A 26,599-nucleotide genomic window follows, 5' to 3' on the forward strand; every position below is an offset into this window, starting at 1 on the left:
GATTTCTTAACTCAGCATATAAAGTCCCTTTTTTTCAGGATCATTTTTGTAAAATCCAAATAAGCTTTACCGATCACTTTTGGAAAGTGTTTAAACCATGTTTATCATGCTTGTTCAATTATTGGACATGCATCTGACTCTGTAGATGAGTCAGCAGACCTATCTATTGACTTTGAAAACGCAGGGGGGAACGCTCTATTCACCTGTGTGAACATGCCATAGACCTGTTTTGCAGGAGGCATGAGAACTGCAGATGTGGCCATATCACAATAACATGCATTGCTTTTTATCCTATTCCAAGTACTCAATTCGAAATGTCCGTCCCTACTGGATTTATCTTGCTTACAATTTTTGTTTTCTTTTACAAGGTCACATTAGACCTTCACAACACCAATGAGAAGTTTGGGGGTTTCCTGAGATCAGCGCTTGATGTCCTTTCACAGCTGCTTGAGTTGGCCACCCTGCATGATATTGGCAAAGTATGATGTCAAAGCCTAATAATATCTTGTCAATGAACAAAGTATATGATATCTGAGTAAAAGTAATATTAAGAACAAACTTTCCCCCTGTGTTTATCTGTCTAGTCTGTTGAGGAGATCCTGGGTTACCTCAAGTCCTGTTTCTCACGGGAACCTACTATGGCCACAGTGTGTGTTCAGCAGGTTAGACATGCGCATTTCTAACTCTTCTGTTTTAGACCATGAATTTCCGGGGCTTCACCGTTTGGTCTTTTCTTACAGCTTTTGAAGTCGTTATTTGGGACCAATCTTGCCTCTCAGTATGAGGGGGCCTCATCTCACCCATGTCGGTCCCAGGGCAAGGCCATGCGGCTTGGCTCGACCAGCGTTAGACCTGGTCTCTACCATTACTGCTTCATGGCCCCTTACACTCACTTTACCCAGGCCCTCGCAGACGCCAGTCTCAGAAACATGGTGCAAGCCGAACAAGAACAGGACGCCTCTGGGTGAGTGAACAACATTCCCTCATAAAGATTAATCTGTAGATATAAAGAGGCCCATTATGAGTACACATGTCCTTTCTCTGATCCTATAGGTGGTTTGATGTAATGCAAAAAGTCTCCAGTCAACTGAGGTCAAGTATCACCAATGTCACTCGCCATCGAGGAGACAAGGTACATTACCCGATGATATGTCATATATATGTCAATATAATAATAAAAAATGGGGATGGGTCTGTTTTTTTGATAAGGTTGTTGTTATTGTTTTTTATGAATAATAAAACCATATACAACAATTAGTCATTGTTGTATATGGTTTTATTATTTGTTGCTCTTATTTATTTAATGATTTTTTTTACAATGTTAAATTTATTTTAAATCAATAACTTACAGTGTTATTATTACTTGTGTCCTATTATTGTAATTATTCATATTTTCATTTTAGTAATTGTGTTATGTACTTTTGTCATTTTTATTAGGTTTTTTATTTTCTATTTCGCTTTAAAATCTAAAACTTTATCTTAAACTTTACATTAATTTTTTAGGTTTATCAGCTATTTTTTGTTTTTGTTTTTTTTCCATTTAAGCTTTATTTTAATTACCGATTTTTTTTTAACAATTACAACACTGATATATTGTCCGCTCACAATTGTTGACTCCTTGTGTGTGTTTCAGAATGCCATTCATAATCACATCCGTTTGTTTGAGCCGCTGGTGATTAAAGCTCTGAAGCAGTACACCACCAGCACCTCAGTGGGCCTGCAAAGACAGGTGCTGGACCTACTGTCCCAACTTGTGCAGCTCCGGGTCAACTACTGTTTGCTTGATTCAGACCAGGCGAGTCATTTTGACCTTTGGATCAAACTCCTAATGGGTCAACATGCAATTTTCTATTTTTCTCCACTAATTGAGAGTCAAAACAAATCTTGGTATTATTTTATTTTTATATTATACTTGCACAGTTCTTATATGTTACTACGCTGTGTTTGTTTCAGGTGTTCATTGGTTTCGTTCTGAAGCAGTTTGAGTATATTGAAGTGGGGCAGTTCAAGTAAGACCTTTTGACGGTGTCATACCAACATGCATAGCCATACAAAAGTTTGGGGTTGATAAGATTTGTAATGTTTTTGAAAGAAGTCTGTCACAAAGGCTGCATCAAAAATACATTAAAAACATTAATGATTTAGTGAAATGTTATTACAATTTAAAAGAACTGTTTTATATTTTAAAATGTAACCTATTGCTGTGATGGCAAAGCTGAATTTTCAGCAGTCATTTTCAGCAGTTTTCATTGTCACATGATCCTTCAAAAATCATTCTAATATGCTGTTTTGTTCAGTTAACATTTATTAACATTTCTATTCATCAAAGATTCCTGATTTTAAAAAAAGATTTTTAAATAGAAAATTTAAATACATTTTCTTTTGTAAAATTTAAAAATGTCTTTTTTATATCATTTTAATGTTTCCTTAACCAATAAATGCATATAAAAACAATATTAATACAATATAATGTTACAAAACTTTTGAACTGTAGTGTACATTGAATTGCACATGCTCAGATTTGCTAATATTTATTAGTTTTCACTTAACTGATGTTTTTTTTTTTTTCCTTGTAGGGACTCTGAAGAGATTGTGCCCAACATTTTCTTCTTCCTGGTTCTGCTGTCCTATGAGCGCTACCACTCCAAACAGATCATCAGCATCCCAAAGATCATTCAGCTGTGTGACGGCATCATGGCCAGTGGCAGGAAGGCAGTAACACATGGTGTGTAGAATCACAACACGCATATTCACATCCTAAAGCAAAATATGCAACAACTCTTAACCGAAAACCCATTTTAGACAATTTTCTAAAACTATGTTTCCATATTTCCATATTTTCTAATACTGAACAGATAGTCCTATTAAGTTTTTTCACATTTTCAACTTTCTTTAGCACAAAGTCCACTCCAATGGGAGTGATTTTCTATATCATTGACCACTGTTTCTGAACTCCCTGAAATGCTTTGATTTCTTAAGTTTTCTTCCGAGAACATACACTTCACATTATTCCACATTCAAATAATTTCTGCCCAAAGCATATGCAAAATATTGGGGATGATTTGTGTTAGTAGTGTGTTGTTGCCTTGTCCAGACATGTTGTTGTTTCCACCCCGCTTCTAACTCTGTCATGGTAAGGGGCTTGACGTTTCTGAAACACTCTCAAAGCGGTTGACCAATCACAACACTTATCCAGTCGACCAATCAGAGCGCATTGCGTTTTTCGAAAGAATGTACTTTAAAGGGTAACTAACCCCTGGTCAGAGCCGGACTCCACCCACTGGCAATATTTGAAAAATGCTGAAAAAGTGGGCAGACCCCAGCGGAGATAGAGGGGATGAAATAGATGCTAAAACACTCTATCCTGATCGTTTTCAATACTCGCAATTCCAAGTCCTGACTCGCTACAGTGGTTTTGACGAAACAAGCTGGTTTTTATACTGCCGCTCGTACTAAGAGCGCGGTGAGCTGAAACCTGCGTACGTCACAAAGTGCGGAACATCCAATAGAAAAATTCAACTGCAGTAGCCACCGTTCAACCTGAAGAGGGCAGCACAAGACGTTTTTACACCATATATTGTAGAAATAAAACACTTTATACATAAATGTCAAAAAAGTTACTCGAATCAATGACTGGTATTAATAAAGATCCATTCTTACAGATCATTAACTAAAAAAAAGTTGGTTTGGGGTTTAGTTACTCTTTAAAGTTAATAAACAGAACTAAAAAGAGTGTTACTGACAGACTGGGAAGAGAGTAAGTAAGTAAGAGACGAAGGAAGGAAGAGAGGTGCTGCAACAATGTAGAACATGTGAAAAAGGCGTTTTTTGAACATTCATGCATGAAAACGTATTCTAGTAGATGGCATAAAAAAGACTCCTCTTCATTTCTCAGCAATCCCTGCACTGCAGCCCATAGTGCACGACCTCTTTGTGCTGAGAGGCTCCAATAAAGCAGATGCAGGAAAAGAGTTGGAAACTCAAAAGGAAGTAGTGGTGTCCATGCTGCTACGCCTCGTACAACACCATCAGGTAACGCTCTGTTTTGGTGTGTGTGTGAGTTAATTTTGGGAAAACGTACTCTTTACATTCGTGGATTTATGTGTTTTTGTGTTTTAGGTGCTGGAGATGTTTATTCTGATCCTACAGCAGTGCCATAAAGAGAATGAAGATAAATGGAAGAGGCTTTCTAGACAGATCGCTGACATCATCCTGCCAATGATCGGCAAACAACAAGTGCGGCTCTGGTTTGACTTTGTGTCTTGATAGCATTATGGTTTCAAGCACCAGATTCAGAATTCAAGCTAACAAACAGTTTTTAAGTAAATGTACTTTACATATTTGCTTCTGTATGCTTGACAGATGCACCTGGACTCCCATGAGGCATTGGGCGTGTTAAACACACTGTTTGAGACAGTGGCTCCCTCCTCTCTACGGCCTGTAGACATGCTGCTGAAGAGCATGTTCATCACACCATCTACCCTAGTGAGAATCAGTCACATATTACTTTCCTGATATTATTATCAGTTGAATAGAGGATGAAGAGTGGCGGTCAAAAAGCAAGTAAATGCACACTTTGTGGGCAAAAGGGTCCATTGTCTATTGTCAATAGTTTAATGAGACATGAAGCTCATCTCACATAGAAGTCACTTTCAAACCGAGCAGCTTTCTATATGTAAAACCCAGTGAATTCTTGGGACAAACTTGCCTAAGGAAATCTTCACCCTCATTCCCAATTGTGCACATTCTTATTGAAATGACAAATATTTTTAGAACAATGGTAATTCTGATTGCATATTAACCCTGTAAAGAGGCTCACTTGTGCCCCTGTTCTTTTCTTTAGGCATCAGTGGGTACGGGGCAGTTGTGGGTGTCTGGGATTCTCGCCATCCTGCGTGTTCTAATCTCGCAGTCCACAGAGGACATCATTCTGTCTCGTATTCAGGAGCTTTCACTGTCCCCATACCTCCTCTCCTGTCCCACCATCCGTCGATTGTGTGACGATGACTGCTCCCCTCCTCAAGCTCCACCTGCTATCACGGAAGACTCCAATGAAGAGCCGCAGCGTTTTCCTCCCGAGGAAACATTTGCTAGGTAATTGTTGATCGCTGTCCATTAGGCCGTGTGTCCACCAAAGCGTTTTTCCATTTGCGGTTTTCATTTGTTTTCAATAGGAGGGAGCGCCACGTTTTTTAAACGCCATTAGCGTAATGAGGCACTGAGCGTTTTTTTCACACTGAAGCGCCGAGCGCTCGCCGTTTTTTACTGGTCGCCGAGAGTTGAAAAATGTTCAACTTTGGATAAAACGCAGAGCTCATCACTGTCACTTTTTACCCAGCCGTCCAATCACAGTGGAGGAGGGGCGGGACTAAACCACACTGACCAACTGTCACAACATTCTTTCTGTACAGAGCTAACCGAACAAAATGGATGAAAAATAAATTTTTAGTATGAAACAAATTATATACAAAATCAATTACCATTAAACTGTGCCGCGGATATTCCGTATCATAGCAATGAAACGTCTCAACGGAAAAAACGCTGGGCTGACAAAACGCTCTCAAGCGCCCACAGCACGGCGTCTTCAGCAGAGCGTCTAGCGTGGTGGACACACGGCCTTAATGGCAGTCTGTGATTTTGGCAAAACAAATGCATACTACGGCACTGCTAAATATGTAAAATGCAAAAAATAAAATGGTTTTCCTGAAAAGTAAATCCGAGAAAAAATTGCTAGGTTTTTGAATACATTTTAAATACATTTATTTCATGCATGGTTCGTTCAGCTAGGGTGCAAAATTAACAACTGGTTATTTGCTATTGTCGCAGCGTGATTGTATGGTATTTTTTATTAAATCGAACATTGCATGGTTGTGAAAATCTTACATGGCTTGGTGCAATTATCAAATTGCAAAAGCTGCAATTTAAAAATATGACAGCCCTGCATTTTGAAAAAATAAATAAAAATGAGCTGATTTGCAAACAGTCTAATATTACCTATTTTGATGATGCTGAGGTTGAAAATATCAATATTAAAGATGTATCTTTTAGCTTACAATTTGCAAAGGAGTGGGAAATATTTTAAGTACTATTTTTTCCGACGCTGTTTGGATGTAGTAAAAATGTATCATAAATGTATCAGAAATCATATGGGTAATGTTTTTATTTTCTTTTGTCACTGGCTATCATTCTATCCTTGAAATCAGAATTAGGCATAAAATCATGTCATGTATATGAAAATTGCCTGGCTGAGGGGAAGATAGAGTCATGATAGAGAATTTCTGGTGATTATGGGATAGTACAAGACTTTTATTTTGTGAGAAAGTATGACGTGCTAGAGCAAAACGGACACTATTTTTGGAATCTTCACCCCAAAACTTGGGATTTTATTCAGCAAATAAGATGTTTCTTCATTCATTTTATAATCTAAATGATATTACAATAATATATTAAATAATAGTAGTGATAATAATAATAATTGTTGTTGTATAGTCATATTTCCACTTTTGTCTTTAGTTGATCACTTGAAGATTAGCTGAATATAGCTAGAACTTTTTCTATGTATTACAATATCACACAAAAAGCATAACAACAAGAAAACGCAGCAACGGTATTGATAATTAACACAATTATGAATCTCTTTTTATTTTTCAGGTTCTTATTGCAGTTGGTGGGGGTGTTGCTGGATGATATCGCCACGAAGCAGGTGAAAGTTGACATGAGCGAGCAGCAGCACACGTTCTACTGTCAGCAGCTGGGCACACTGCTCATGTGTTTGATCCACATTTTCAAATCAGGTATGCAAACCCACAGAGCCCACATCTCATATGGCTCAACTCATAAACAGGACCCTTTACCAGCTTAGCATACTTCATGATCTCTGTAAAGGGCAAAATTATTCCTCTTGGTTTGAATGATCACATTATTTCCTACCAGGAATGTTCCGGCGGATCACGGCAGCGGGCAGCAGGCTGCTGAAGGCGGAGGGAGGGGAAGGGGGTCATTTTTATACCCTGGAGGGTCTGAACAGCCTGGTGCTCCAGCTCATCACCACACACCCATCTCTGGTCCTGCTCTGGTGTCAGGTCCTTCTCATCATCAACTACACCAACTACACCTGGTGGTCCGAGGTGCATCAGACTCCCAAGTAAGACTACATACTAGCAGTGTAAATGAGGAAAGCCAGTTTAATTCATCTTTCAGTTACAAGCAGCCTAAGCAAAATTCTTGGTAGTTTTTAGAAGTGATTATATTTGTATGCTGGTTATATGTGCTTTTAATTGCAATAAGATTACACCGACAAGCAATTTGTCTGTACACACCAGATGCGACACTACTACAAGACCTGACAAAAAAAAAAAAAAAAAAAAAAACAGCAGCAAAAAAACGGCCAATCAGAAGAGCATTTGGATGGCTCTCTCTGCAAGTGCAAAATGGATATGTGCATAGGCAAATTAATACCTATTACATAGTTTTAAAGGGATACTCCACCCTAAAATGAAAATTCTGTCATCACTTACTCACCCTCAAGTAGTTGCAACCCTGTATGAGTTTTTTTCTTCTGCTGAACACAAAGATATTTTGAAAAACGATTGGAACTTTGGCACCATTGACTTCCATAGTATTTATTTTTTCTACTATGGAAGTCAATGGTGCTAAACAACTGTTTGGTTCCACTTGCTCTTCAAAATATCTTCCTTTGTGTTCAGCAGAAGAAAGAAACTCATACAGGTTTGGGTGGAGTATCCCTTTAACATTAAAAAATTAAAATACATATTGTGTGACTGAAACAGTCTTTGTGTTAAATACACTTTATTATTCTTCCTTTCATTTTTATTATCTGATTAATATATTTTTAATATATATTCATTGTTGCTTTCCGTATGGTTATAAAAGTCTCATTACTCATATTAAATGTAATAAATTACATAATCAGTACCTGATATTATCATTGTCATTTTCATGTCACTTTTTATGTTGTTGTTCCAGCCATAAATGGGAAAAAAATGGATACCATTTTTAAAATAGAATCCCTTGCTGCTTGTAGTGTATCTGGTTAGGACAAAAGCTCTGATTAACAGAAAAGATGGCTTTTAGCACGTCACGGTGTTGTGTCACTTCTGGTGTAAGAGGCAAAGAAATCAAATGATGTTTTCATCACTCCATTAGGAGGAACAGTCTATCCAGTACTAAGCTGCTGAGCCCGCACTCATCTGGAGAGGAGGAGAGGCCAGAGGGGAAGCTTGCTGTGTGTAACAGAGAGATTGTCCGACGAGGAGCCCTTATCCTCTTCTGTGACTATGTGGTGAGAATTCTCAAGCTTTTTTAAAGCTGTGTCCGAGCTCCTGAGGAGTTTTATTTTACTTCCTATAACCACTCCATTCCCTAGCCTTGCTGGGCCACTACTACTTATAAGCCGGTTATTTGCCTGTTAATAAAATAAAATGTTAATTAGCACTAAACTGCACAATTCCAAAGTTTATTTTTGAATATATCTGTTAACTCTGAAGCCACCTTGGTTGCACCCCCAAGAATCCACATTATTGTTTTTAATGTACTTATTGGGCACGTTGAATTGTTCAAAAGTGACAGTAAAGGCATTTATAATGTTACAGAAAGATTTCTATTTCAAATAAACTTTTTTTAAAACTTCTGTTGATTTAAAGAATCCTGAAAAAAAAAAAAAATCTTGGTTGTCAATGATAACCAAGATGTAAATGAAAATATAAATACATACATACATACATACATACATACATATACACTTTTTATTATCAATGTTGAAAACATTTTCACATATTTATTCAAATATTTTCATATATATATATATATATATATATATATATATATGAAAATATTTGAATAAATATGTGAAAATGTTTTCAACATTGATAATAAAAAGTTCATATATATATATATATATATATATATATGCATTTTAGAAAGATTTCTGAAAGATCATATGAAACTGAGTAATGCCTGCTGAAAATTCAACAATGCTAGCACAGCAATTAATTACATTTATATATATATATATATATAAATATATAAAAAAAACTTTTATATTAAATTGTAATAATATTTCAGAGCATTACGGTGTGCATAAGAGGCTTATTAAAAAACATTTAAAGTTATTTACTTACCACAAACTTTTGAAATAAATTAAACTAAAAAATACTCATTCATTTTAAATGGTAGAAGTGAATTTAGACTAAATTTAAAAAAAAAAAAATTGAGGTTTTTTTATATATAGTATTACATTTATATTTAAGTATTTATAACTTATTTATGATTGAACTTGTGATTGTACCGACCATTATATATCCAATATTGGCTAATACTGATAATAATAATAAAAAAAAAACTATGTGGTCCCATATATCATACAGTACATCTATTTGCCAACCATAACATTCAGAATATATATATATATATATATTCATAACACAAAAATAGTCATCTTTGGATTTTATCCTCTCAGTGTCAGAACCTGCATGACTCTGAGCATCTGACGTGGCTGACGGTGAATCATGTGAGCGATCTGATCAGTCTTTCCCATGAGCCTCCAGTGCAGGATCTCATCAGTGCTGTGCACCGAAATTCGGCAGCCAGCGGACTCTTCATACAGGCCATACAATCACGCTGCGACAACCTTTCTACTGTATGTATATGCACACTCACACGTTTTCATTTCATGCTGTACTTATCTTTTCAGTCACTTATGTATTAAATGTGTAAATGTGCAGCCGGTGATGCTGAAGAAGACCCTGCAGTGTCTGGAGGGCATACATCTAAGTCAGTCCGGGGCTCTGCTCATGCTATATGTAGACAAACTTCTCAACACGCCGTTCCGTGTGCTGGCTCGCATGGTGGACACACTCGCCTGCAGACGTGTAGAGATGCTCCTTGCCGAAACCCTGCAGGTAAATGCATCTACACACACAACGCCATTCGTTGGAATAAACTGTTAATAAATAAACCTAAAATCAATGCAACTAAAACACAAAAACTAAATCGAATTAAAATGAAAGAGTTTGATGCTCTCCCAATGGCCAATGAAGTACCACTAAATTAAAGTTTCTTAACCTTTCTGACTCTGAGGCCCCTCATTGTGTAAGACAATATTTGAAGGCGCCCAAAGATATTTCTGGTACTAATGCTGTAATGACAAAGCTGCTTATTTGACAGAAACTAGGAGAAACAATTTAATTTAGTTTAATTATTTAAATATTTATATAAATATTATGAATTATATTTATAATAATATTATTTCATTACTTATAAATAATTATTTTAATTATTCATAATTTTATTTAATTGTGGAATTTTAAAATAATGTTATTTAAAAATGAAATGTCATAATTCCAGAAGATTCAATAACTCATGAATTTACATAACTTTTCTAGTCAATTGTGATTACAATGGTTTAAAGAGTTAGTTGCTCAACACAAAAGAAGATTTTTGAAGAATCCATATAGTTGATGGCCCCATTGACTTCCATAGTATGTAAAAAAAACTACTATGAAAGTCAGTGTTTGGTTACAGACATACTTTAAAATATTGTGTTCAGCAGAAGAAATGAAGTAATACAGGTTTGGAACAACTTGAGGGTGAGTAAATGATGACAGAATTAATATTTTTGAATGAACTATCCATTTAAAACCAACTTGCGTGCACTTGGGTGTGTTGGGGCCCCCTGGTGGACCCCTGATTGAGTGCCACTGCATTAAATGATTATTGAGAATCATGTTTTCTCCTCCTACTATAGAATAGTATCGCTCAGCTACCACTGGAGGAGCTGGACAGGATTCAGCAGTACCTACAGACCAGTGGCCTTGCTCAAAGGTAAGGCGGCTTGCAGTTTCCTGTCTCATCAATCTACTTCTAATCTGTTTGTTTTTTCACTGTTTATGAAAATCTCCCAATCCTGGTTTTTAAAATGATTGTCTCTCTCTCTCTGTCAGGCATCAGCGGTTCTTCTCCCTGCTGGACAGGTTCAGAGCCACAGTTGCTGAAGATACCACAAGCCCTGTTGCCCCAATTACCACACACCCACTGGATGGGGACCCACCCCCTCCCCCTGAAAATGTGGAACCCAATAAGGTATGACTTACAACGGTGGTTGTAAGCTGAAAAAAATCTTAGCTAAAACATAACATTATTACTATTGTGTGTGTATTTCAGGAATGGTATGTTGCTCTGGTGAAATCTCAGTGTTGTTTGAGAGGTGAAGGATCTCTGTATGAAACTACTGAGCTGCTGACAAAACTTCCCCAATCTGACCTAAACACAATCATGGCCTGCAAGGTAAAGACCAAATTCACGCATATCTCTTTTTTTTTTTTTTACTCAAACAGACACTGATGTTGTATTATTGTATTTGCAGGACTTCAACCTGTGTCTGCTTGCATCATGTCTGAGTGTTGGGGCACAGAGGGTATGTAAGGATCATGGGGTGGTTTTATTTGACACTGCTAAAGAGGTGGCCTTTGAGAGATTGGCTGGTGTCGTAGAGCTCCTCCCCTCGCCTCATCAACCCCTCCTTCCCTCCGCTAAGACGTGCGCGGACTACATGCAGAAGCTTAATCAAATATACGGTGAGTCAAAATCGGAATTATAACTTATTTTCTGGCTGCAAATTAAAGGCCTGTTCACACACACACACAAAAAATGTATTAGTTTGGCTGAATCAGGCGTTCCTAAACTTTTATACAAGAGATGTATATATATTTCTTTCAAATTAATACTTTAATGACCCAAAAGTGTTGACAATTATACATATGTGTAAATAAAGTTAAGCTATTGCACATTGCATTACCATTACTCACAGTAAACACAAAATCATGAGGTACTTGCGTGTAAATGAACACAGCGCCGCGCTTCGCTCTGAAACATGTAGCACAACAAAATACTTATTTAAACACAGCCTTTGATTTGATTATTGCACTAGCTATATCAGGGTATCAAGATTTTATTATTTTACATTCACTTCATAAAACCCCTGTTTGGGAAACCCTCAGCAAAATGACAAGCAAATCCCCTCCTGCATGTTAGGTGGTGCTGATCGACATACAAATGTATACAGTAGTGTAATCAAGACAAGGGTTATTTTCTTTAGCATTGCTGTGGTTACTGCAAAATTCCCATTCTTCTATTTGTGTTATCTCATGGTTTTGATGGCGTTATTGTTATTATTCCAACATGGTGAAAATAGTAATAATAAACAACGAGTAGGTGTGTCTAAACTTTCGTAGGTGTAAGTACATGGGAATTATCCTTTGCGGCCAATGCTGTAAATTATGGTGAGGTTGTAATGAACACACAGTCATTGCATGTGTTTATGTGTGTGTTGCAGGTGAGCCTGGGTTTTATCAGACAGTGTTGAGTCTGTGTGGCGTGTTGAGTCAGTACCTGCTGTCTCTGTCCAAATTGCCGTCCTCACTACACATTCCCAAAGACAGAGAGACACTCATTACCACCTTCAGCACCCTCGCTATAGAGGTAAGACTGATGCATCCTTCCCAAATACAATGATTTTATAGGGAACATTCTAGTAGTTGACCGAGATGGATCATTTGATGGCAGATGCCAATATCTTGGAGAGAGTACAAAGCTGATTCAAGCCTATATGGTGTCACAATACTTAATTTAAAGATAGTAAATAACACATGGCGCTGCTATGCAAGTTATATTTACCTAAACTTGAAATAAATAATTTGAAAATGAATAGAATTCATAAATAACTATAAACAAATATATACATGGATATCTTCTTATGTAATCCTATTATATTATTATTATAAAACACATCCACTAACAGTGCACTTGGTTATCTGGTAAGTCTGTGGAAAGGATATGGTTAGGGAGAATAAATGAAATATAATAACTTTGCTCGATTCGATGTACTTTTATTACACTATACTTTTTGTTATAGTACCTTGGCATTAAATTACGTATTAAAATTAGTGTTTCTAATATAATGGCTGAGGGGGTGTTGGCAAATTTGACATCGTTCTCCTGTTCTGACCAACATCGTTAATTTTTCCCTCTTTTGCAGTCATAGGAAGTCTATCATAGATTGTTTTACTTTTGTTATTGGAGCAAATGGGAAAAATTGTAATTGCTGATGTCTCCCGTTCACCACTATTGAAGTTTTCGCAAGTATGACAATTTTCGCTTCTGAGAACCCTAGAAATGCGTCTATGTGAGCTCCAGGGTGACTGCACTCAGGCGATGCTGTTCTCAATGCTGTCAAAATAAAAGTCCATGCACTGTCAAAATAAAATGTTGACATTTATTGATCCAAAAAAAAAAAACTTATTGGCTGATATGTAATAAAAAGATCAGCTGATATATCAACCTTTGTGATTTATTGATATTAATTGAAAGCTGATAAAATGGTAATATTTTAGAAAAATGTAGCGGCATATCTATAAATTCCACTCAGCTCATGTTTCTCATTCTGTCTCTGTAGGTGATGGTTTGGCGTTTGCTGCAGGATCAGCTGCCTCTGAGTGTGGACATGCAGATGAGTCTGTCATGTCTGTGTCTGGCTCTCCAGCAGCCGGCGGTGTGGACACATTTCGCCTCTCACTCCTACCTCACACACACCTGCTCAATCATCCAATGTATACAGCTCCTCATCCATGCAGGTTTGTGTTACAAAAAAAAAAAAAATGTGAATCTCAATTTATCCATAATCGTGCAGCTCTAACTTAAACCTAATAAAAATGCAATTGAAATTGATTTTCATTTTGTAATTATGATTTTGTGTGTGTTATGCAGTTTCTGTTGGTCCTGGTGACCAACTTCTGAGGCCGGAGCGGAAAACATCAAACACAGAGCAGTCAGAAGACCAGTTGGACTCTGCAGGCAGTGAGTTAATGCACATGTGACGCACATTGATTAATGATGACCACAACAACAAGCTTTATTGATTCTGTAATTTTCAGACCAGCGTGAATGGCGGTGTTGTGAGATCATGGCTGAGCTGGTTGAAGGTCTACAGAGTGTGTTGGCTCTGGGTCACCATAGAAACAAGAACTTCCCAGCATTCCTTACGCCCACCCTACAGAACGTCATCATCAGCCTGGCCAGGCTTCCCCTTGTGAACAGCTATACCCGAATCCCACCACTGGTGAGAGAGTGATTGAGTGTGTATTCATACATTGTGTGCAAGTGTGTTTAAAACTGTATGAAAATCTTCATGTGTTTGAATGAACAGGTCTGGAAGCTGGGCTGGTCCCCCAGGCCGAGTGGAGATTTCGGCACAGCATTGCCAGAGATCCCTGTGGAGTTCCTGCAGGAGAAAGATGTCTTCAGAGAGTTCCTCTACCGCATTAACACTCTGGGTATGACATGAGAGACTCATTTCAGAGTTTGTGTCTATTTAAAAGTAGTCATGAAATGGGATTTTGAGTTATCTTATAGAATTTGAAAAAAATTCAGTTATCGGTCAAAAGTTTGGAAACATTACTATTTTTAATTTTTTTTAAAAAAAGTTTCTTATGCTCATCAAGCCTGCATTTATTTGATCGAAAATGCAGAAAACAAAACTGTAATATTGTGAAATATTATTACATTTTAAAACAAAAAAAATCTATTTGAATACACTTTGAAATATAATTTATTTCTCTGACGCAAAGCTGAATTTTCATCAGCCAATACTACAGTCTTCAGTGTCACGTGATCCTTCAGAAATTATTCTAATATGCTGATTAATTGTCAATGTTGGAAACGGTTGTGCTGCTTTTTCAGGATTCTTTGATTAATAAAAAGTAAAAAAAAAAACACAGCATTTATTATTATATGAAGAGCTCAGATGCAAAAGCCTCTAAATGCCATTTGAAATTTTCTTCTTTAATGATGATTTTTATCAAACTTGTATATTTAAGTTCAGTAATTTCACTTAAATAACAATTAATAGGTAATTATCATTGCCATTGAAGTGAAATCACTGAACTTAAATATACAAACTTGATAAAAATGATCATTCTAGAAGAAAATTTCAAATGGCACTTCGTAATGCATTTTAATATGAGAAATTCATGCAAGTTAAGTTGGCTATTTAACGAAAGTTAAATTATGATCTAAAAAAAAAGAAAATTATGACCTTATGATCTATCACTGTGTTGACATCAGGCAAACAGGCATCAAGCATTTATAGGCAAACAGGCATCAAGCATTTATAGATTATTAAACCGCTTGATTTGCTCTTGTGCTCTCCTTGTAGGCTGGAGTAGTCGGACCCAGTTTGAGGAGACGTGGGCCACTCTTTTGGGGGTGCTGGTCACTCAGCCAATCACGATGGACCAAGAGGAGGAAACCCAGCAAGAGGTAAATCATTTAATTTTTGTCAAAAAGACTGGAAGCACTCGTCCAGCTTTTGGAGACTGTGTGTGTCAACTGAGACATGTTTGTTTGTGGCACAGGAGGATCTGGAGAGGACTCAGATAAATGTACTAGCGGTTCAGGCCATCACCTCTCTAGTGCTGAGTGCCATGACTCTGCCCACAGCAGGAAATCCAGCCATTAGCTGCCTTGAACAGCAACCCCGCAACAAAATCCTTAAAGCTCTGGACACCAGGTATGTACACATGCATTATATCATAGTTGTTCTTCTAGGTTTGGAAGTGTATAAGAAGATTGTGTTTTGCAGGTTTGGTCGTAAGCTGAGTGTGATTAGAGGTATGGTTGAGCGTGAGATTCAGGCCATGGTGTCAAAGAGAGACAACATTGCCACACACTTCCCCTATCAAGCCTGGGACCCTGTGCCCTCTTTATCATCTTCGACGGCGGGTAAGTGGTCAGCTAAAGATCCTGTTGAGATGCAAAATGTGTTTTTTTTGTCGTATTCATGACCTTTTTGCATGTGCGTGTGTATCTGCATATTCAGGCACCCTCATCAGCCATGAGAAACTCCTGCTGCAGATTAACACTGAGAGGGAGATGGGCAATATGGACTACAAACTTGGTCAAGTTAGTAAACTTTAAAACAATTCACTTTATCATTCAGCATTTATTATAAGGATAGTTGATAATATGGCCTCTTTAATTATTCCAAATAGGGGTGCCAACGGTTAATTGATTATCGACAAGAATTTACTCGATTAAATAAAACTAATTGAACATTGCGAACGTGACACGAGATGCTCACGCGAGAGAGACGACAAACTTTGAGGTGGCAAAAAACAAAAATGTCAACCTCGAAAATCCAGCTGGATTTTTTCTAACAATAACTTAGCTCACATGCTGTCAACAATCCCGTTTTCTCCCAGACCCCTCCCGGTTTGTTATTTTTCCCGGGAAACTAGTCTAACTGTCTGTCACGCGTTCATACATGGGGTGTTTGAGGCGCACGGCACATGCACCCGCAGCTCTTAAAGGGGCCACACCTTATTTCCACTCGTTACAAGTTGTACATTTTGTTGTACATATGTTTTATGTATTTTAATTTCCTGTGCATAATTTATTTAGTTAAACTACATAAATGCCATTATCTGTGACGTATCGCAACTGTTACAATAAAACATCAATTGAGCAATATAACATGCTTTTTTATTCCGTATATAAGCAATATTTAGCTTTTTATGTTAAATTGATACCGTGAGAAATTTACATTCTCAAGAAAATTGGCGCTTATCAGTTAATCGTTAATCGATCGATAAGGTTGATCAAATAAAGATTAAAGAAATAATCGATAATTTGAGAGAATTTAACAATGTACACTCCGCAGGTGTCGATTCACTCAGTGTGGTTGGGTAATAACATCACCCCTCTGAGGGAGGAGGAGTGGGGTGAGGATGAGGAAGATGAGACGGATGCTCCAGCACCTGCCTCACCACCATTATCACCAATCAACTCCAGGTCAGTTAGTGGCAAAAAAGCTCCTTAAAATCAGCATCCTCCACACTCCACACCCTGCATTGTCTTTCTACTTGCCCTCTCCAGGAAGCACCGTGCAGGGGTTGACATCCACTCCTGCTCTCAGTTCCTCCTGGAGCTCTACAGCCAGTGGATCCTCCCTGGAAGCCCCAGCAGCAGGAAGACTCCTGTTGTGCTAATCAGTGAGGTTGTCAGATCGGTGAGTGCATGCTTAGACGTTCTTTCATAGCGATCCATCAGGTGCAGTTGTTCTCAGGCCGTTTGACTCAATTGACCCCTATTATCCAAGTTAGAATTGTGAGATAAAAAGTCGCAATTACCTTTTAATATATTTTATTCTGTAGAGGAAATAAGTTTTAAAACCATTAAAACTATTTAAAAAAAAGTGTTTTAAGAATGTATCTTAGGACAATCTATTTTCTCTGTGTCTCTTTAAGCTGCTGGCAGTGTCTGATCTGTTCACTGAGAGGAATCAGTTTGATATGATGTTCTCCACCCTCACTGAGCTGCAGAAAGTCCATCCACCAGAAGATGAGATCCTCAGCCAGTACCTTGTTCCAGCTATCTGCAAAGCAGCCGCAGTGCTTGGCATGGTGAGTGTATGCACTTCTGGCTATGTAAACAAGCAGTTACAGTTATTTAACAGTGTGGACTTATGTATGTATGACAGGATAAAGCCATTGCAGAGCCTGTGTGCCGTCTGCTGGAGAGCACCTTGCGCAGCACTCATCTGCCCAGTCGGATCGGTGCTCTTCATGGAGTTCTGTACGTGCTGGAGTGCGATCTGCTGGACGATACAGCACGGCAGCTTATCCCTACTGTCAGTGAATACCTGCTCTCTAACCTTAGAGCTATAGCAAAGTGAGTACAACTAAAACCTGACGCACTTTACGGTCTGACTAACATTAAAGGGATAGTTAATAATTAGCCCATGATTTACTCACCCTCAAGTCATCCTAGATGTATATGACATTCTTCTTTCAGACGAATACAATCAGAGTTTGTCCTGTCCCTACCAAGATTTATAATGGTGAATTAACAGTGAATTGCTGTTTCATCTATCCATCATAATAGTGCTCCACATGGCTCCGAGGGGTTAATAAAGGTCTTCTGAAGTGAAGTGATGAGTTTCTGTAAGATAAATGTTAATTTTTAACATGTTACATGTTAAAATTCTATCTTCCGGCCAAACGAACATACGCAGTCTAATGCTACGTTCACACCGGACGAGAATAGCGCATCAAATTCGCGTCTACCGCGTCTAGTTTGACGCTTGACCACTTTGAGTTAATTCACGCGTCAAGAGCGAAACTGACGAAACTTTTATTTTGTCAAATAAAAAGTTTGAAGCGTAATTTACGCGCGTCTCACGCGTCAAAACCGAAACCCGTTGACGGCCATCTTTATTTATGTTGATCGAGCATTCATCGAGAGATTCACCGCACTGTATTTGCTCTGGAGAGCTAGAACAGCGGCGTGGGGATCATCGTCGCCGTATTTGTGTCCATCGGACCCTTCGGAGGTGAACCGTTTGGCTAGTTTCACCATTTGCTCGCTCCATGAGCTGCGTCTGGATGACGGCCGCTGTCAGCGGTACTTCCGCCTGTCCCGCGCCCAGTTTGATGACCTGTTGTCCCGCATCAGAGCGAGGATCACCCTCGCCCTCATCCACCTAATCTAGCTGTCATTTATTTTTGTTTTGATGATAAATAGAGCCAGCTTCCAAAAGTTATTAACCTGTCCTGTGATTTTTTTTTTCTCTCTCACGTCCAGACACGATACTATTTCATATAATCTAGATATGGAATGAATAACATTCAATACAAAATGAACATGTCTCGTATATAGAAATAATGTTTTAAGTGATCAAATATTTGCTTTGTTGTGAATTAGAATCACATCATATTACAAAATAATTTATTGAAGCATTCAGACACTTCACCATGTGAGCAAGCAGCTAGGCTCCTGATTGGTTAACGCGGCGCGAATTCAAAGTTCAGATTTTTCAACTCGGACGGCAGACGCGAATTCGCGTCAAACGCGTGAATGCACAAATGGCACTAACTAAATTATTCGCGCGTAACACGTTTAACGCGCCAGATGCTCAGTTCGCGGCATTCGCGCGAATGAGGCGTATTCGTGTCTTTTGCGCCGCGCTCCACGTCTCATTCGCGCTGCAGGAATTTTTTACGCGCGTAACGGGTCTTTGCATTGACTTAACATTAAAATCATTCGCGCCTGACGCGCTATTCGGTGTGAACGTAGCATAAAGCCTACAGATGTCTACTAGGCCTACTAATAACTAGTTAATGTAGCAGACATTTTCTATCCCTGCTCAATCCCAATGATTGAATCAGCATCTTTCCTATTACCAGCTTTGACCTTTAACCCCTCCACCGCACCTCTCCCAGCGGCAGGCGAGGACAGTCCGATCATTAGTGTTACACTAACTCTTAGTGTTTGCCGTTTCATTTGAGAGAATATGGGATGAGAGGTTAATGGTTTGCGTCCTGCATTTAATGAAAGACTTCACACTGTTTGAGTCTCTCTTAAGAGGTTATGCCTCATGCAGTCAAAGCTAATGCCAAAGTCTCTGTGGCATGCTGGGAGACTCAATAATAGGTTCGCACTGGAAATCACAACACACGCCCGCACACTGCATGGTCATCAGCTCCTCATTAGCTGTAATGTATGGTGTCTAACTGAGATCTGAGATCCCTCATTAAAGACCAGGGCTAGAATTAGCATCAGATAGCCTCACTGAAAATAGATGAGTGTGTTTAGGCCTAACACTGTTTGTGTGTCTTTCTCAGCTGTGTGAATCTACACAACCAGCAGCATGTGTTGGTGATGTGTGCCGTGGCATTCTACATGATGGAGAACTACCCATTGGATGTTGGGCCTGAGTTCAATGCCGGGATCATTCAGGTGGGAAGAGGACACAATTTGAAAAACTTCTGCTTTGCTGAAACATTTACAATACACAATCTTCCAGTCTAGGGTGAAATTATTATGTTAATTGAGAATGATTTGTAATTTAAAAGAAGACTGTGGTTTGCATTCTGTGGCACAACAGGATTTTAATAGCCTCTAAATAGCCTCGCTGATGTTTAGAAAACTGTGTTTGATGTGGCGTGACACAGTGCTTTTCATACTGTGTGACCCCCTTTAAGATGTTTGGCATACTCTTATGATAATTTCTTAGAAAATTAAACTATTTCATTAAATCATAGTTTGAACAACATGCAGAAAAAACATACATTTTCATAAGCTGACATCATAATTCGCCTTTTCTGATAAGACAAGGCAAGCTCAGATTGTAAAATGTCATGTGGTGTAATTTAATGATAGACTGAATGATATTCAAATGTTTCAAGCTACAAAGATTTAGTAACACTTTGTTTTACAGTGTCCTTGTTACATGTTGCATGTACTTACCATAGTAATAACAGTAAATTATGGATAATTACATGCAACTAACCCTCAACCAAATCCTACCCTAACCCTATAGTAAGTACATGTAGTTGCTTAATATTACTCAGTACTTAAATATATAATTACACTGTAACAATGACACCTTAAAATAAAGTGCAACCAAAGATTTTTTTTCTTTTTAAAAAAAAAATCATGGACACACTTATGTCATTGAGCTGGGTCTCTCTACTATTGTTCCTCATTTACATCTCCAGCTGTGCTGTATGATGCTATCTGCTAGCGAGGAGGCCACGCCATCCATCATCTACCACTGCGTCCTGCGAGGAATGGAGCGGTTGCTTCTGTCCGAGCAGCTGTCGCGCATGGACGCGGAGACGCTGGTCAAGCTGAGCGTTGACCGCGTGAACATGCCCAGCCCACACCGTGCCATGGCTGCCCTGGGTCTCATGCTCACCTGCATGTACACAGGTGTGGCTGGAGAGGAAGGCAGGACACATTTCAGCTTCATCTTTAATACTGATCCACCTACTAACACCAACCCCTAAGATCAGACTCACCTTAGATACTTACCCTACTAACTAAGCACTTAGCAGCAGAGTCCTCAGTATGATTTTAAGAAAGTGTCTTATGGTAGATGTTTAAGTGAAAATTGTATATAGAAGTTTATTTTGTAGAACTCTTGAGATTTCGCTTAGTCGAGATGTAGTAACCTAGTTTTATCTGAGTAGATCCATTACGGAACTGTCCTTCTTACTGGTGTCCATATATTTACATTACAGGGAAGGAGAAGGGAAGTCCTGGGCGCCCTGCTGATGCTGACCCAACAGCTCCTGACAGCGAGTCAGTCATTGTCGCAATGGAGCGTGTATCTGTTCTGTTTGACAGGTACATATGTCTGTTTTTGAAGAAAGTGGATGCAAAAGTGTAGTTATTTTTTTTCTTCTTTACACTAATTTGTCTGTGGAAAATTCTTGCCGCAGGATTCGTAAAGGCTTTCCGAGCGAGGCACGAGTGGTAGCCCGGATCCTTCCCCAGTTCCTGGATGACTTTTTCCCACTGCAAGACGTCATGAACAAAGTCATCGGGGAGTTCCTGTCCAATCAGCAGCCTTACCCACAATTCATGGCTACGGTGGTGTACAAGGCAAGTGCCACTTTTTTGATATCTTATATTATGCCTTGGATACTCTGTGATCTTAAAGGGATACTCCACTGTTTTTTCATGTTTTTTATTAAACTATGTTATTCCCTTAACTAAGATGAGTTGATGCATACCTCTCTCGTCTCTCATCGCTCTGGCGCGCCAGACACTTTGATAGCACTTAGCTTAGCCCAGTTCATTGAAACATGATGTGTACAAAAAAATCAATGGGGTCCAGTGTTGATTTGGACCCATGTATATTTATTGTATTGACAAAAACTGTTAAATGAGTAGTTCACTTTTTTAAAAAAACTTTTGCTGATAATAATCACCCCAATGTCATCCAAGAAATTAAGGTTTTTGATGAAAACATTCCAGGTTTTTTCTCTATATAATGCACTTTACTGGTAACCAAACGGTTCAAGGTCCAAAAGACAGTTTCAGTGCAAACTGGAAACTGTTCAAAGGGCTTTAAATGATGATGAATAAGGGTCTTATCAAGCGAAACGATCACTCATTTAAAAAAAAAATAACAAACTTTACGTTTTATAAGCTCAAATGCTTGGTCTGTGATGCGCGTTCTTGACTCCTGTTCGAACTTGTTTATCAAAATGAACAAATCTTTTTCCGTGTAATTTGGTTAATTCAACGAACGAAATGAACAAATTTACTCGGACAAAGATTTGTTCATTTTGATGAACAAGTTCGAACAGGAGAGTCACAACAGAACAGAGCAAAGCGACCATTTGAGCTTTGTTGTTTTTTTTTTTGTTAAATGAGCGATCATTTCGCTTGATAAGACCCTTAAGCACCGTTCACACTACAAGCGACTTTGTCGCTGCAGGTCGCCAGTGGCTGCGCTGGAGGGCGTTCCCACTAATGGTTGCCTAGTAATGTTTGTGAGTGACATTCACGGAAGTTGCTCTATGTTAGACAACGAATACGTTTTGTTGCCGCTACAAACAAATATTTTGGAAGGAAAAGTCTAAATATAAATGGAATCAGTATAAAATGCGTAATATTAAAGATGAACGAGAAACAGTGAGTGCTCTTTGCCATCGCGGCTATTTAACTGCAGCAAATGGGCAAATACCGGTCTATCTGGGTTCCCGAAACCATTCAGTCACGGAGTGGAACACCACTGTATGTACACGGAGATATATCATCCATTATAGGACAGTTTCTGACTGCTAAAATGAGCTTCTCGTTCAACTTGCCTCGGTCAGACTCGGCACTTCACTGATTTCACTCCTATTGGTTGTCGCTCCCAAAAGTCGCTCTACATTTGCATAAAGTTAAACAGATCTCAACTTTGTCGCATCGCTGGACACGCCCCACCGGTCTCTGTCGCGCGTGTCGCCGGAAGTCGCCCGTAACCCATTGAAATGAATGATAACGTGTCGCTTAGTCGCTTGTGGTGTGAACGGGGCTTTATTCATCGTCTGGAATCGTTTAAAGCCCTTTTAACAGTTTGCAGTTTGCACTGAAACTGTCTTTTGGACCTTGAACCGTTTGGTTACCAGTAAAGTTCATTATATGGAGAAAAATCCTGGAATGTTTTCATCAAAAACCTTAATTTCTTTTCGACTGAAGAAAGAAAGACATGGACATCTTGGATGACATGGGGGTGAGTAAATTATCAGCAAAAGTTTTTTTTTTTAAAGTGAACTACAAGTGGAAATCAGTTTACTAAATAATGTAAACTTGACTGACTGCTTCATTTCCACTTGAATGCATGCGTTTCTTCCAACAGGTATTTCAAACACTTCATGCAACTGGGCAGTCCTCCATGGTCCGTGATTGGGTGCTACTCTCGCTGTCGAACTTTACACAGAGAACACCTGTCGCCATGGCAATGTGGAGCCTGTCCTGTTTCTTTGTCAGCGCCTCGACCAGCCAGTGGATCTCTGCCCTGTATCCTTAAATGCATATCGACTCACCCCTTGTACTAGTAACATCAAACTTCCTGTTTTCCATCAAAAATCCTTGTTTTCCTTAACTTCTCTCTTCCCCTTTAGCCTCCCTCATGTCATCAGTCGCATGGGGAAGTCTGACACAGTGGACATTAGCCTCTTTTGTCTGGTTGCAATGGATTTCTACCGACACCAGATTGATGAGGAGTTGGATCGCAGGGCCTTCCAGTCTGTCTTTGAGATGGTGGCTTCACCTGGCAGTCCGTATTACCAACTACTGTGCTGTTTGCAGAGCATTCACCAAGACACGACACTATAATACTGACCATATTATGAAACAGAACAATAATGTATAACAATACATGTATATGAGTAACAATAATGTATCTTCAATGCAAATTAGGCATAAAAAATGGTAATATAATATCAGAGCAGAAGACATCACACTTGCAACAACGTATGGGATTGGATTGATTGCTATGATACGGTCCGTTATAACCAGTGGACATTCAAACAAATAGTTCCTTGTTATTAGAGACAGTGGAACCAATCCAAGCAATACTGCACATCCACTAAAGTATGTGGCCACAATGAACCAGAACATCAGTAATCTGTAATTAAAAAAAGAAAAGTAGTACTACCATCACTATATTTGCCTGGTGTCAAGGTGTCACTTAACATCTCAAAAGTCTATATGGATGCAGGCTTGTCTTCTCCATATGTTGTATGCATAAACTCTCTTTATCTGGTTTCAGAGAATGCTGTGGCAAAACTGTGAGGCTGATCACAAGTTTTTTGGTAATGCAGTCAAAACTGACGACGCGTGTCCATCATTAGAAACGTTATATTTGAAGAGAATTTTCAGCTATGAACAAACTGACTGAAGAACATTTCTATCAGACATTGTTAAAATATCTCCGCACTTCCAGATTTCAAACGATCCAAGATTAGATCTTTTAGTCCGCAGACCTCCCAAAATCAGTACATCCGGGTATTTTCTACGATGCCCGTCACTACACTCTTCTCCAGCTGTCCATACTCTCCTGCTCCCTCAGAAATGAAAGACACACTCTTTCAAACACCCACAACTTCCTCAGTTTAAAATCATTCCTTTTGCATGGGCAATGCATTGCTTTGCTCTGTGTTTGCTGGCACTTGAAGCGAAAATGAATTGTAAATCGAATTTGTATATCCCCTCTAATGTGGAAGACGTTGCATAAGACTATTGGTATGATACGATTTTTTGTGTATTTAAATGTAAAATGTGTTTGACTTACTGAGTAAGAGGGGTGAATTGCCTGAAACAAAGTTTATTTTTCTTCTAAAAATTTAGTTGTCTATATTTGTTGTTTTTAAGATGGAGAAAAAAAAAACAGATCACAAATGTGAATCACAGGTCCTTTTGTACGGACAAGGCTTGAAATAGTAGAGGTTTTTAGATGAGGGTTTCTGCATATGAAAATTACAGCTCAAATCTACATACTGTGTCCCTTGCAACACATCTGCAGTTATTTGTTCGATTTTTCTTTTAAAAGCTCAGGACGAAAGATATGATTATTGATCTAGCGTAATGACTGGAAGTATGTATTTTAATCTATAGAGTGTTTACATTTAATGTACAATTTGTGTAATAGAAATAATATTTGTGATTAAACGAATAAACTGTGGTGCATGACAACACCCATCGGTGGACATGAGATGGTTTCAAGTGAAAGTCTTTGTAACCGAATATGCGCAATAACAGTCTTCACTGTAAATATAAGCCTAGTTGACCGGCTTAAAATGTCTTTAATTTGCTTTCAATATTGACTCAATATGTCACAACAAAAAGGGGTGACTTTTGGTTGTTCGTCGACTCGCAAAAAAACTTACGCCATGTGTGCTACCATTAGATGTCGGTTCATTCTGTTTCAATAAGATGTTTGCTTTGACTTAGTGAAGCCGAATATGTAAATAGCAATTTATACTTGATATTTTCACTCTTCTGTGAAAAGCCTTTACTTCTCTAAAATTAAAAAATGTATTGGCACATTTATTTTACACCAACAATGCCCCATGATGACATTAATTTCTTGCAATTTTATAGATTGTAGAACCAATCAAAATGATGGATTTCCATTAAAAAAAATGTTTTTTGATAGTAGCTTTGAAAATCTTTCAATTTCAGTCTTGTTGGGCATTTATGTTGAGAGTTATGGGTCACAGACAGCATTAAATTAACGTAAATTAACGTTTTACAAAGACCACCAATGTGACAATACTGCAGAATCATAATGTTAATAGTGCGCCACTGACAATTTCATTAATATCAGAAAGTAAATACCTTTTATTCTCTTTTGTGTGTGCTTAGGAAGCTTCACTTGAGAAAGAGGTTAATAATCCTGATTTGGTTTTAATGGCTTAGTTGGGAATGATTTTTTTGAGCTATTTTCTGCTTTTGCAATATATTGTCAATTTCTAGCACATTCTGTTTTTTTTTTAACCTTTCTTTTTTTCTAATTCCCCCCCTTTAGTGATCCAAGTCAGATCTCAGTTCAGAATTTACTTAAGCTTTTTATGTTTTATTTGAGATATTCATAAAGTTAACACTTAGCTGGAGTTGAGTGGATAGCAGCAGTATGTCCCATAATACCTTCGAGTCATGACTCGAAAAAAGATTCCTTCATTTTGATGAACGAATTTGAACAGTCAAGTCACGAACGCTCATCACAGAACAAAGCAAGGTGACCATTTGTGCTTATAAAACTTAAACTTTGTTATTTATTTTTTAAATGGCCGATCGTTTAGCTAGATAAGACCCTTATTCATCGTCTGGTATCGTTTAAAGCCCTTTGGAGCTGCACTGAAACTCTCATTTGGACCTTGAACCGTTTGGTTACCAGTAAAGTGCACTATATGGAGAAAAATCCTGGAATGTTTTCATCAAATTCTTAATTGGATGACATAGGGGTGAGTAAATTATCAGCAAAAGTTTTTTAAAAGTGAACTACTCCTTTAATGCATGGCTTGAACGCAGCCTAAACTCGTTGTTGTGTTTCAGGAGAAACTGTAAGGTGGCTGCTGTATGTTTGCGCTGCTCTATGACTGTCTGTCTACAGCTCTGCAAATCCCCAATGGAACGCGCAGATGACGTGTGATGTCTGCATGAGCAGGTGTGCAGAGGTATGCAAATAAATAAGTTGACAGGCAGGTACAACATCCTATGATTGCATTCGGGCTGATTGCAATGA

General features: G+C 38.4%; 1 protein-coding gene across 7 annotated transcripts in view; it reads left to right on the top strand.

The window, feature by feature from the left end:
* htt (huntingtin) overlaps window positions 1-25,066 on the top strand; it is a 43,111-nt gene extending 18,045 nt beyond the window's left edge. For 6 of the 7 annotated variants that reach the window (XM_089132101.1, XM_089132102.1, XM_039690271.2 and 3 more), the window contains 39 exons: window positions 369-479; window positions 585-662; window positions 741-964; window positions 1,054-1,132; window positions 1,634-1,795; window positions 1,954-2,009; window positions 2,577-2,725; window positions 3,896-4,032; window positions 4,120-4,236; window positions 4,363-4,485; window positions 4,844-5,094; window positions 6,652-6,794; window positions 6,934-7,144; window positions 8,167-8,302; window positions 9,479-9,658; window positions 9,744-9,920; window positions 10,766-10,842; window positions 10,962-11,100; window positions 11,182-11,304; window positions 11,384-11,594; window positions 12,353-12,498; window positions 13,472-13,649; window positions 13,783-13,872; window positions 13,950-14,134; window positions 14,222-14,348; window positions 15,230-15,333; window positions 15,429-15,583; window positions 15,656-15,795; window positions 15,893-15,975; window positions 16,733-16,863; window positions 16,948-17,080; window positions 17,319-17,474; window positions 17,552-17,742; window positions 19,695-19,809; window positions 20,571-20,802; window positions 21,096-21,201; window positions 21,297-21,459; window positions 23,210-23,370; window positions 23,475-25,066. In XM_089132101.1, coding sequence (XP_088988227.1) covers window positions 369-479; window positions 585-662; window positions 741-964; window positions 1,054-1,132; window positions 1,634-1,795; window positions 1,954-2,009; window positions 2,577-2,725; window positions 3,896-4,032; window positions 4,120-4,236; window positions 4,363-4,485; window positions 4,844-5,094; window positions 6,652-6,794; window positions 6,934-7,144; window positions 8,167-8,302; window positions 9,479-9,658; window positions 9,744-9,920; window positions 10,766-10,842; window positions 10,962-11,100; window positions 11,182-11,304; window positions 11,384-11,594; window positions 12,353-12,498; window positions 13,472-13,649; window positions 13,783-13,872; window positions 13,950-14,134; window positions 14,222-14,348; window positions 15,230-15,333; window positions 15,429-15,583; window positions 15,656-15,795; window positions 15,893-15,975; window positions 16,733-16,863; window positions 16,948-17,080; window positions 17,319-17,474; window positions 17,552-17,742; window positions 19,695-19,809; window positions 20,571-20,802; window positions 21,096-21,201; window positions 21,297-21,459; window positions 23,210-23,370; window positions 23,475-23,688 — 5,694 coding nt within the window. In that variant the 3' untranslated portion in view covers window positions 23,689-25,066. The remainder of the gene's footprint in view (window positions 1-368; window positions 480-584; window positions 663-740; window positions 965-1,053; window positions 1,133-1,633; window positions 1,796-1,953; window positions 2,010-2,576; window positions 2,726-3,895; window positions 4,033-4,119; window positions 4,237-4,362; window positions 4,486-4,843; window positions 5,095-6,651; window positions 6,795-6,933; window positions 7,145-8,166; window positions 8,303-9,478; window positions 9,659-9,743; window positions 9,921-10,765; window positions 10,843-10,961; window positions 11,101-11,181; window positions 11,305-11,383; window positions 11,595-12,352; window positions 12,499-13,471; window positions 13,650-13,782; window positions 13,873-13,949; window positions 14,135-14,221; window positions 14,349-15,229; window positions 15,334-15,428; window positions 15,584-15,655; window positions 15,796-15,892; window positions 15,976-16,732; window positions 16,864-16,947; window positions 17,081-17,318; window positions 17,475-17,551; window positions 17,743-19,694; window positions 19,810-20,570; window positions 20,803-21,095; window positions 21,202-21,296; window positions 21,460-23,209; window positions 23,371-23,474) is intronic. The other variant, XM_039690287.2, reaches the window with a different exon arrangement.
* Window positions 25,067-26,599: the final 1,533 nt, after the last annotated feature.

The sequence above is a fragment of the Pimephales promelas genome, chromosome 6 (genome assembly GCF_988280905.1).
Source record: "Pimephales promelas chromosome 6, fPimPro1.hap1.1, whole genome shotgun sequence".
Taxonomy (NCBI): Eukaryota; Metazoa; Chordata; class Actinopteri; order Cypriniformes; family Leuciscidae; genus Pimephales; species Pimephales promelas.